General features: G+C 37.1%; 1 protein-coding gene across 5 annotated transcripts in view; it reads left to right on the top strand.

Moving 5' to 3' along the window:
- The window catches only part of AKAP3 (A-kinase anchoring protein 3), a 48818-nt gene that overhangs the window by 18488 nt on the left and 17526 nt on the right, over positions 1-12804 (top strand). For 4 of the 5 annotated variants that reach the window (XM_045466883.1, XM_045466884.1, XM_045466882.1 and 1 more), the window contains one exon: positions 6602-8905. In XM_045466883.1, the coding sequence (XP_045322839.1) occupies positions 6602-8905 (2304 nt within the window). The remainder of the gene's footprint in view (positions 1-6601; positions 8906-12804) is intronic. The other variant, XM_045466885.1, reaches the window with a different exon arrangement.

The raw sequence follows: 12804 nt of genomic DNA, 5'->3' as shown, positions 1-12804 counted from the left end.
GGAGAGTGTGATGCTAAGTGAAATAAGCCATACAGAGAAAGACAGATACCATATGTGTTCACTCTTAAGTGTATCCTGAGAAACTTAACAGAAACCCATGGGGGAGGGGAAGGAAAAAAAAAAGAGGTTAGAGTGGGAAAGAGCCAAAGTATGAGACTCTTAAAAACTGAGAACAAACTGAGGGTTGATGGGGGGTGGGAGGGAGGGGAGGGTGGATGATGGGTATTGAGGAGAGCACCTTTTGGGATGAGCACTGGGTGTTGTATGGAAACCAATTTGACAATAAATTTCATATATTGAAAAAAATAAAACAAAGAAATGAGCAAGGTATCCAATTAATATCCATGAATTAACTCAATTTAATACCAATGTTTTAAGTTACATTAAAGATGCTGGAAATTTACAATCAAGCCAACAATACCATAAAATATAATAACTGTTGTAATAAAGTTTGTCAGAATAATCATTCAATTTGATTAAACACAAATTTATATTTTTCATGATCTTAAACATTAAGTAGAAGTAATATAGCTTATTGGGTTTTTATAACCTGTATAAGTTTATGAAGAACATATCAAAGTAAAATAAAAATGCATACTTCCATTATACTTAATACTGAGAAATCATAAAAGACATAGCTGTTTTTATGAATTCAAAATTATTTAATTCAATTTGTTTGTCAAAGATTATCCTAACTTATGTGAACTTAAGCTCCTAAAATCTTAACCTGATTAAGATTCCTTTATAAGAATACTTTTTCCAATCAGAATAGAGATCCTTTAAGACTTTATAATCTAATATAGCATCATGTGGGGTATGAAGATACTACTGCTTACACTTAATGCTCTTTTGAATGACAAATACTGATAGCTTATAGCCTCAATTCTAAACTTGCAGCCATTAGATTAAAATGCCCAGTTTTCGGGGCGCCTGGGTGGCGCAGTCGGTTAAGCGTCCGACTTCAGCCAGGTCACGATCTCGCGGTCCGTGAGTTCGAGCCCCGCGTCGGGCTCTGGGCTGATGGCTCAGAGCCTGGAGCCTGTTTCCGATTCTGTGTCTCCCTCTCTCTCTGCCCCTCCCCCGTTCATGCTCTGTCTCTCTCTGTCCCAAAAATAAATAAACGTTGAAAAAAAATTAAAAAAAAAATAAAATGCCCAGTTTTCAACAAAAATCACAAGGCATACAAAGAAACAGAGTAGTGTGGCTCACTCAAAGGAAAAAAAGTAGGTCAACAGAAACTGTGTCTGAAAAAGACCTGATGGCAGGTCCACTGGACAAAGACTATAAAACAGCTGTCTAAAAGATGCCCAAAGAACTAAAAGAAACATGTGGAGAAAACTGAGAAAACAATGTGTGAACAGAATGAAAATATCAAAAAGAGATAGAAAACCTAGAGATAACCTAAAAGAAATTCTGGAGATGAGAAGTATAATAACTGAATTGAAAATTTCACTAAAGGGATTCAAAGGCAGGTTTGAGCAGGCAGAAGAAGGAATCAGAAAACTTGAAAACAGGATAATGGAAATTATCAACTCTAAGGAACAGAAAGAAAAAAGATTGAAGAAAAATGAACAGAGCCAAAGAAACCTGTGGGACACCATCAAACAAACAGCACATTGTGGGAGTCCCGGTAGGAGAAGAGAAAGAGAAAGGGCAGAGAGGATATTTGAGGAAATAATGGCTTAAAGCTTTGCAAATATGAAGAAAGGCATGAATATAAACATCCAAAAAGTTCAATAAACTCCAAGAAAAATGAAATCAAAGCGACCCATGCTGAGACACATTACAATCAAACTTTCAAAAGACAAAGACAAAAGGAATATCGGTAGAAGTGATGTTTGACATTTCCAGGCCTGGACCACAAAAGTCTCCCATTCAGTTCTCTGTGATCTTGGTATTTCCCCATAAACCTGAAGAATAGATTTTGAGGAGAGTGAAATCATGCAAAAGCAGAGCCTAGGTCCCTGAGTCACTGCAAAGAAAGCTTCTCATTGAATGTCCTCTGTAAGCAAAGTGATTGAGAAATAAACCTCTACTTTCTTCTACCACTGACACTTCAGGGGCTATTTGATTTAAACCTAGCATTATCCCAAATACTATACTTTGCATATGTCATTTTGTTGCTACACCCACCCTGTTATATCTGACTACCAAAATGTTTAAAAGTCTATCTCAAGTGCCACTACTTTTTCTAGTCACCCACCCCAAATTATCTGCCCCTTGTGTAACATTAAGCATCTCTCTTTTTATTCTTTTATAACACTGATCACATAGTATTTAGTAATATTTGTGTTCATATTTTGTCTCTACAGTGGACTTTATGCTTCCAGAAGGCAAGATCATATTTATTTCATCTTTACATGTCCCACAGTTTCTAGTAGAGCGTGTTGTACACAAACACTGTATACATATTGAATTATGCAGATAGTTTGTATTACACATCATCTCCCCTAAATCCCTAAATCACCTCTGCAGTAAAGGGCCATCAATTTGGTCCTACTGGTGGATAGTTTGTGTATTGGAACCTGATTTTTCCTTTCTTGAATGCTCTCTCTCTCTGACTCCACCACCTTTTCTCTGTCCCTTTCTTGGACATGCCTATAGGCAGCACTCTTTCTTAAAACTTCTTCTTAAAGCTAAATTATGTCCATATAGAATTTCCCACTTTTTGCTGATCTTTGGTTCAGAAAAAACAATTTTTGTAAGTTTATTTGAGAGAAAGCACGAGTGGGTGAGGAGCAGAGAGAGAGAGAGAGAGAGAGAGAGAGAGAGAGAGAATCCCAAGCAGGCTCTGCACTGTCAGCACAGAGCCTGACGTGGGGCTTGAACTAACAAACTATAAGATCATGACCTGAGCTGAAATCAAGAGTCAGACACTTAACCAGCGGAGTGACCCAGGCACCCCAGAAAAAAAATGTTAAAAAAAATTCACAGAAGCTCAGCAAGTAGCTGAACTCCTACCTGGTCTGATAGGAATGAATCACAGTACACATCCCTAGCCATACTGTCTTCCAGTACTCTTTTCATCCAGGGCAGTACTTCCCATATATACAGGAAGTCAAGTTTTGTTTTTTTTTCAATTTTTTTAACGTTTATTATTGAGAGACAGAAACAGAGCATAAGCAGGGGAGGGGCAGAGAGAGGAGGAGACACAGAATCTGAAGCAGGCTCCAGGCTCTGAGCTGTCAGCACAGAGCTGGACACGGGGCTCTAATTCACAAACCGTGAGATCATGACCTGAACCGAAGTCAGACGCCTAACCGAGTGAGCCACCCAGGCACCCCAGGAAGTCAAGTTTTATTCCCTAGTACTCCCATAGATGGCTAGCTATGTTTCACTGTATCATCAAGCTTATTGACTTCTCTTAATCTTCTCTTATCTCTAATCTAATCTCAACATGAAATGTTGGAGTAGTATTAATCATATCCACCACCATAAGATTACACAGTTTTGTGCATATTATGTCATTTAATACTAATTGTAACCACATGAGGAAACTATTAAAATTAATAATTTTCATATGATCCAGCAATTCCTTTGTATATCTGAAGGAAACAAAATCACTATTTTTAAGAGGTAGCTGCACCCCTGTGTTTATTGCAGCATTATTTACAATAACCAATACATGAAAGCAACCTAAGTGTCCATCCATGGATGACTCAATAAAGAAAATACACAACAGAATATTATACAGCCATAAAAAGAAGGGAGTCTTGCCATTTGCAATAACATGGATGGGCCTAGAGGGTATTAAGCTAAGTGAAATAAGTCAGACAGAGAAAGACAAATACCATATGATCTCACTTATATGTAGAATCTTAAAAAAAGGGGGGGGGGACTCATAGATGCAGAGAACAGGTGGGTGGCTGCAAGAGGTGGGTGGTGTGAGAGTGAGCAAAATGGGTGAAGAGGGTCAAAAGGTATAAACTTCCAACTATAAAATAAATAAATCCTGGGGATTTAATGTATAGCATGGTGACCATAGTTAATAATACTATATTGTATATCTGAAAGTTGCAAAGAGAGTAGATCTTAAAAGTTCTCGTCACAAGAAAAATAGTTTTGAACTATGCATGGTGATGGATGTTAACTAGACTTATGGTGGTGATCATTTTGCAACAATGCAAATATTGGATCATTATAATTTGAATCTGAAACTAATATAATGTTATATGTCAATTGAATCTCAATAAAAAATAATGAACTTTCGGCCATGCATCAAAAGTAAACACAGAAACACAAAAATCACATGTGCATAAATCAAAGAGCTCTTCTCCTTCCAAGTGGGCACAAAATTCTTAATTACCTTGAGCTTGAGAGGAGCAAAAAAATACATTGTCTCTTGCCCAATAGAAAATAAATCTCTATAACAATTATTCCATTAAAGAATCACAAAATGGTTAAGCAATAAAACCAAGTTCTTGATCATTGCTGCCACCAATGGTTATTGGCCATAAAAGAACCAAAATGAAAACCAAAAGAAAAATCAGTACATAGGAAAATTAAAACTAGAAAAAAGAAAATGTCTGCAAAGTTCTATTGCCACCTTGAATTCATCTCTGGGGTCAAAGAAAAAATGTACCTGGTATACTTCCCTCAATATTCTCTCAAGATGAATCTTTTGGACATCTTGGCAAAGACTTCCAAAACTATTAAAATATCATTTTCAGAGAAGGGTGAATTAATAAGCTTTGTATATGTATAGAAATAAACTCACATTAAAGGTTTTCTTTAATCATTAACAAGGAACTGGTGAGGTTCAAAGGAAAATCAAAGAAAAGAACCACATATATGGATCAGGGATATTGAAGTGGAGGTGCAAATGTAGGCAAAACTGACCTTTTCCACAGTGGGGGAGGAAGTCAGTGGAACCTTCTCTGAGAATTAACATGTGTAAATAAGGATTCTATTGAATTGCTATCACTTATCTACAGAGTTGTAAAATAGCTCCAAGAGGATCAGAAGATGTGGAAGACTATGCTATAAGATTATGCATAGTTTTCCACTGAAGTACAAAATTTCCCTGAAACAACTATTATTCAAATTAGGAGAACCATCTAGGAGGACTTTACACCAACTGCCATGGCCCATGGATCCCTTAAACCAGCCCCATAGCAGACTGATACAACTGCTTTTCTCTTCTTTCCAAGTCATTAAAACACAGCCGTGTACTATACGTGTGGAGAGCCAATTCTGGAGTCAGAACTGTATTTGGATACTAAACTCCATCATATGGTAGCTCTGAGATACTAGCCAATTTATGTATCTTCTCTAAGCTACAATTTTGTCACCTATGAAACTAGAATAGTAATACATCCAGTGTAGAGCATATATGTAGATTAAGTGAAATAATGTGTGTAAAGCACCTAGTCCAGTGCCCGTAAAACACAAGTATTTAAGAAATAGTATCTAGTAACTATATGACACTTGGTAATTAAAATGACAAATCATTATTTTTTTTGATGGTTATAAATTATCTCATTTAATCCTCATAATAATACTATGAAGAGTTTGCTGTTATTCCCATTTGACAGATAAGAAACTGGAAACTCAGATAATAAAGTATCCAACTTAAGAAACTTTAATAGAGTTAGTTAAAAACACAACAAAACAAATAACACAAAGGTATGTCAAAAAAGGAAAATGTTTAGATCACTCATATTTCTACCTTTCTGTGGTTACTACTGCGAACCAAATCATTCTTTAAAGATGGGTGATACTTGTAGTCATTCCTAGACAGACATTACTCTATTACACTGCTCCTTTACATTTGATAGTAAATAGGACACTTTCACATATTATTTTAGCTTGTGTCCAAGTGAAAATTATAGATTACAATATGTAAACATATACTATATGTACATGTGCTTATCATAGCTAGTGTGCATTAAAGAATCTGTATTCATTCAAAACCGATAAATTATCCACAGATATTAATTCCTCTATTATAAATTAGATTGTTCACTTAAGTGATATCAAATAGTTCACTGGAAGCCATTTAACATATCACGATTGTGCTTGTGTACCTGGCAGAGTGATCAATTGTGTACAATTGTCCTTGAATTCTCTAATTTTCTGAAGACTATAGTTGTGGTAAGAGACCTAAATAAAAACAGATAAACCATAGGAAATAGCAAGTAATATAAATATAATAAAAACTGGATTCAGTTCCAATGCTAACTCTGTTGTGTAGCTGTTGACTTTTCAGATCTTAAGGATGTATGTTGTTAAAAGCAATATCATGTAGTGGCTGACAGTAGGGACTCAAGAGTCAGACTGCCTAGGTTGGAATTCCTGCTCCATCAGTGATTAGCTGTATAACCTCAGATAAGTAACTAACTGAATCTCTCAGTTCTTCAATTCCCTCCTCTGTAAAATGCAGATAATAAGAGAGCTAACATTTAAGTTCACTGCAAAATAATGTTAAATGAGATAATAGTATTAAAATACTTATAACAGTGCCTGATACATACTAAGTACTCCATAAATGTTGGTTACTTTTATTGTGATGATGCAGCAGTTAAGGCTTGAGAGAGGTGACCATTTTTGTAACTAATCTTTGAGGTTGTTCTGAATGTCCCATATCTTTACTCTGTTATAGTCGGATGAATCCTTGTCTATTTTTAAGGAAGCATCAACTGATCCTATCAGAGTGCTCAGCTGGCTCCGCAGAGACCTGGAAAAAAGTACAGCAGGGTTCCAAGATGTTAGGTTCAAGCCTGGAGAATCCTCACTTGGCGGGGAAATGAGCAACCCAGGAGGAGACCCCCGCAGTGGTTTTTCTGTGGACTATTACAATACCACAACCAAGGGCAGTCCAGGAAGATTGCATTTTGAGATGATGCACAGAGAAAACCCTGTCCAGGGCCCCAGTGTCCCACTTGGTAATGGGAGTTCAGTAGATGAAGTTTCCTTCTATGCTAATCGCCTCACAAATCTAGTCATAGCCATGGCCCGCAAGGAGATCAATGAGAGGATAGATGGCTCTGAAAACAAATGTGTCCATCAGTCATTGTACATAGGAGATGAGCCCATATCCAACAAAAGCTTGAGTAAGGTGGCATCAGATCTGGTGAACAAGACAGTCTCTGCATGTTCCAAGAATGCTACCTCAGATAAGACTCCTGGCTCTGGTGACAGAGCCTCAGGATTATTACGGAGTCCCCCACATTTGAAATATAAGACCACTCTGAAGATGAAGGAGAGCACCAAAGAAAGCAAGGGTCCAGATGACAAGCCTGCTTCTAAGAAGTCTTTCTTCTATAAGGAGGTGTTTGAATCTCGTAACGCAGGTGATGCCAAAGAGGGTGGAAGGTTATCTGGGGAGAGAAAGATGTTCAGAGGGCAAGAAAGGCCTGATGACTTTACAGCTTCTGTTAGTCAAGGGATAATGACCTATGCTAACAGTGTGGTATCTGATATGATGGTTTCCGTCATGAAGACACTGAAGATCCAAGTGAAGGACACAACTATTGCCACCATCCTGCTAAAGAAGGTACTGCTCAAGCATGCAAAAGAGGTCGTCTCAGATCTCATTGACTCCTTCATGAAGAACCTCCACAGTGTCACAGGGACCCTCATGACTGATTCAGATTTTGTCTCAGCTGTGAAAAGAAGTTTATTCTCTCACGGAAGCCAGAAGGCCACAGATATCATGGATGCCATGCTGGGTAAGCTATACACCATGATGTTTGCAAAGAAACCTCCAGAAATTATCAGGAAAACCAAAGACAAGTCTGAGAGTTACTCCCTTGTCTCCATGAAAGGAATGGGTGACCCTAAAAAACAAAATGTAAACTTTGCATCAATGAAATCTGAAGGTAAATTGAGGGAAAAAATGTACTCGCCCGCATCCAAACCAGAAAAGAAGACTTGTGCCGAAACTCTGGGTGAACACATTATCAAAGAGGGATTGAGCTTTTGGCATAAAAATCAGCAAAAAGAAGGAAAATCTCTGGGTTTCCAACAGGCAACATTTGCAGCTCCCAAGGATACTTGCAACCTCAGCCCCCCTATGCAATGCCGAGAGAAACCTGAGAATTTTATGTGTGATTCAGACTCCTTGGCCAAGGACCTGATCGTGTCAGCCTTACTTCTGATTCAGTACCACCTGGCACAGGGAGGAAGCATGGATGCACAGAGCTTCCTTGAAGCTGCTGGCAGCACCAACCTGCCTGCCAACAAGTCCCCTGAAGTTCCTGATGAGTCCAGCCTTAAGTCTCCTCATATGGGAAGTGACCAAGATGAAGCAGAAAAGAAGGATCTAAAGAGTGTTTTCTTTAACTTTATCCGGAATTTACTTGGTGAGACCATTTTCAAGAGTGACCGTAGCTCTGAACCCAAGGTACCAGAACAGCCAGTTAAGGAAGAATATAACTACCAGTGTGAAAGACCTGTAACCCCTTCTTCCATCAAATTAAGTGAAGGTGATGAGGCTGGTGGTACCTTTGCTGGGCTGACCAAGATGCTTGTTAACCAGCTAGATGGCCACATGAATGGGCAGATGGTAGAATATCTGATGGATTCAGTGATGAAGTTATGTCTCATTATTGCCAAGTCCTGTGACTCTCCCTTGGCAGAGCTGGGAGATGATAAGTCTGGGGATGCAAGCAGGCCAACTTCAGCCTTCCCAGATAATTTATATGAGTGTTTACCAGTCAAGGGCACAGGGACAGCAGAGGCTGTCCTGCAGAATGCCTATCAAGCTATCCATAATGAATTGAGAGGTATATCAGGACAGCCCCCTGAAGGGTATGCAGCACCCAAAGTGATTGTCAGCAATCATAACCTAACTGACACAGTTCAGAACAAGCAACTCCAAGCCGTACTTCAGTGGGTAGCCGCCTCTGAACTCAATGTCCCTATTTTGTACTTTGCTGGTGATGATGAAGGAATCCAGGAGAAGGTAAGGAAGTAGAGTCAGAGGAATTTGGAGAGATCTATTAAGGGTTAACTAGGGTTTTAAGGTCTGTTTTCTTTCTGAATGGGAAGATAGCCACAAGAAGGGTAGAATGGGGACAGCAAGAATTTGAAGATGTCTCTTGGAAGAAATAACGGATAAAGTAAAATTAGATTTTGCCCAATAGGAAGCATATCAAATGGGGAAAAGAGGGATAGATCTTATATAATCACATATATAATTGGGATAAGTTTTATATTCATCACATACCATGTATGTGATATGTATGTGTGTGTGTGTATGTATATATATATATATATATATATATATATATATATATATATATGTATGTATACTTTTTCTGCATGTATTGTTGGGAATGCACAGATAAAAAACCTCTAAGAGGTTTAACAAGAGTCAGACAAAGGTCTGGGCCTCAGGCTGAAGTTTGGATAAGACAGCATATTTCCCAAAGTATAAGGAGCTGCTTGGAGGCATCCCGGGGATGTGTTGAGGGAGTTGGGAGTGGGGTAAAGAATCCAGGCTCATACCCTTTCAAACCTGTGATTATTCTCTCAGCTGATTGTCTAGGAAGTATTGGGGATTTGAAGGGATTCAATAAATAACATCCCTCTTCCCCATACTGTAAGTTCAAATGAGAAGTAAGAGTAAAGAATAAGGCAGGTGGGAAACCCAAGTTTTCACTGTTATTACTGGTAAAGGTAAGTGTGCCTTGTGCCTTCGAACTCCTTGCTTCTCCACGTATAGGCCTTGGAACTGCTTACTGAAGAAATGTGTGTGTGTGCGTGTGTGTGTGTGTGTGTGTGTGTGTGTGTGTGTGTGTGGTAGAACTGGTACATAACAAACACTACAGGCAGACCTCAAAGACATTGTGGGTTCTGTTCCACACCACTGCAATACAGTCAAATTTTTTTGGTTTCCCAGTGCATATAAAAGTTATGTTTGCATTATAGTGTAGTCTATTAAGTGTGCACTAGCATTATTTCTTTAAAAAATACATACTTTAAAAAATGCTTTATTGCTAAAAATGTTAACCATTTTTGAGCTCTTAGCAAGTATAATCACTAGTCAAGATCACTACAACAAATATAATACTAATGAAAAAGTTTGAAATATTGTGAAATCACCAAAATATAACACAGAGACAGAGTGAACAAATTCTGTTGGAAAAATGGCACCAATAGATTTGCTTAATGCAGGGTTGTCACAAATTTCACTTTGTTAAAAACACAATATCTGCAAAGCACAATAAAGCAAAGTATAACAAAACAAGTATACCTGCATATCTGTTTCAGGTATACAACATTATAATTCAATATCTGGATATACTATAAAGTGATTTTCACCATAAGTCTAGTTACCATCCATCACCACATGATTCAACTCTTTCACCCATTTCACTCACTCCTAACCCAGTTTCCCTCTGATAACTATCAGTCTGTTTTCTATCTCTATGAGTTTGTTTTTGTTTTGTTTTTTAGATTCAAGATATAAATCTGGAAATCATAGTATTTGTCTTTCTCTGACTTATTCCACTTAGCATTACGCCCTCAAGTTCCACCCTCAAGTTGTCACAACTGGCAAGATTTCCTCCTTTTTTATGGCTGAGTACTGTTCCATCACACACACACACACCATACCTTCTTTATCCATTTACCCATTGAAGGACACTTGGGTTGTTTCCATATCTTGACTACTGTAAAAAATGCTGCAATGAACATACAGGTGCATATAGCTTTTCAAATTTGTGTTTTTGTATTCTTCAGATAAATACTCAGATGTGGAATTGCTGGATTATAGGGTAGTTCTATTTTTCATTTTTTGAAGAATTTCCATACCACTTGCCACAGTGCCTATACCAATTTACATTTCCACCAACAGTGTGTGAGGATTTCCTTTTCTCCACATCTTCTCCAATTCTTGTTATTTCTTGTCTTTTTTATAATAGCCATTCTAACAGGTATGAAGTGATATTTTATTGCGGTTTTGATTTGCTTTTCCCTGATAATTACTTCAATTAGATATTGAACATCTGTCTTCTTTCAAAAAATATCTATTCAGATCTTCTGCCCATTTTTTGTTGCATTATTCTTAAAATTTATTGAAATATGGTTGGCATACAATGTTGTATTAGTTTCAGATGTACAAAGTAGTAATTTTATAATTCTACACATTACTCAGTGCTCACCACAATAAGTGTAGTCACCATCTTTCACCATACAAGGTTATTACAATGTTATTGACTTCATTCCCCATGCTGGACTTTTCATCTCCATGACTTATTTATTGTATAACTAAAACCTTATACCTTTTCATCTCTTTCACCAGTTTTGCCACCCTCCACACTCCTTCCCTCTGGCAACCCCTAGTTTGTTCTCTGTATTTAAGAGTCTGTTTTTGTCTGTTTGTTTATTAATTTGTTTTGTTTTTTAGATTCCATATATAAATGAAATCATGTAATATTTGTCTTTCTCTGACTTATTTTTTAATCAGGTTGCTTGTGTTTTGTTGTTAAGTTGTAGGAGTCATATATTTTGAATATTAACCCCTTATCAGATGTGTAATGTGTAAATATTTTCTCCCATTCAATAGGCTGCCTTTTCATTTTGTTGATGGTTCTATTGTTCTGCAGAAGCTGTTTAGTTTGATGTAGTCCTATTTGTTTCTGCTTTCATTTCCCTTGCCTTTGGAGTCAGACTCAAAAAAAATCACTAAAACCAGTGTCATGGAACTTACCACCTGTGTCTTCTTCTAGGAATTTTATGGTTTCAGGTCTTCTATTCAAGTATTTAATCCATTTTGAGTTAATTTTTTATATGATGTAAGGTAGTGGCCTAGTTTCATACTTTTGCATGTAGCTGTCCAGTTTGCTGAGCACCATTTATTGAATAAACTTTTCTTTCCTTGTTGCATATTCTAGGCTCCTTTTTGTAAATTAATTGACTATATATGTGTGGGCTTATTTCTGGGCTCTCCATTCTGTTCCATTGACTTATGTGTCTGTTTTTAGTGGCAAAACCATACTTTTTTGATTAGTATAGCTTTGTAGCGCAGTTTAAAATCAGCAAGCATGGTACATTCAGGTTTGTTTTTTCCTTCTCAAGACTGCTTTGGCTATGTGGGGCCTTTTGTGGTTCCTTACAAATTTTAGAATTATTTGTTTTAGTTCTGTGAAAAATGCCACTGGATTTTGATACATATTGCATTGAATCTGTAGATTGTTTTGGGTAGTATGGACATTTTAACAATGTTAGTTCTTCCAATCCATGAGCACAAGATACCTTTACATTTATTTGTGTCATCTTCAATTTCTTTTATCAGTGTCTTACAATTTTCATTTCACAGTACTTTCACTTTTTTGGTTAAATTTATTTCTAGGTATTTTATCCTTTTGATGCAATTGTAAATAGGATTGTTTTAATTTCTCTTTTTAGTAATTTGTTATTATTGTATAGAAACAAAACAGATATCTGTATATTGATTTTTTTTCCTGCAACTTTACTTAATTTCATAAATTAGTTCTGACAGGTTTTTGGTGGTGTCTTTAGGGATATATATATTCATGTCATCTGTAATTAGAGAGAATTTTGCTTCTTCCTTTCTGATTTGGATGCCCTTCATTTCCTTTTCTTGCTTAATTTCTGTGACTAGGACTTCCAATAATATGTTGAATAAAAGTGGCTAGAGCATTCTTGTCTTGTTCCTGATCTCAGAGGAAAAGCTTTCAACTGTTCACCATTGAGTATGATATTAGCTGTGGCTTTGTCATATAAAGCCTTCATTGTATTGACGTAGGTTCCTTCTATACCCACTTTGTTGAGTGCTTTTTATCATAAGTGGGTATTAAATTTTGTCACATGCTTCTTTCTGCATTTATTGAGATG

The sequence above is a fragment of the Leopardus geoffroyi genome, chromosome B4 (genome assembly GCF_018350155.1).
Source record: "Leopardus geoffroyi isolate Oge1 chromosome B4, O.geoffroyi_Oge1_pat1.0, whole genome shotgun sequence".
Lineage (NCBI taxonomy): Eukaryota > Metazoa > Chordata > Mammalia > Carnivora > Felidae > Leopardus > Leopardus geoffroyi.
Note: the sequence above shows the minus strand (reverse complement) of the source record. Positions and strands in the feature narration are given on the sequence as shown.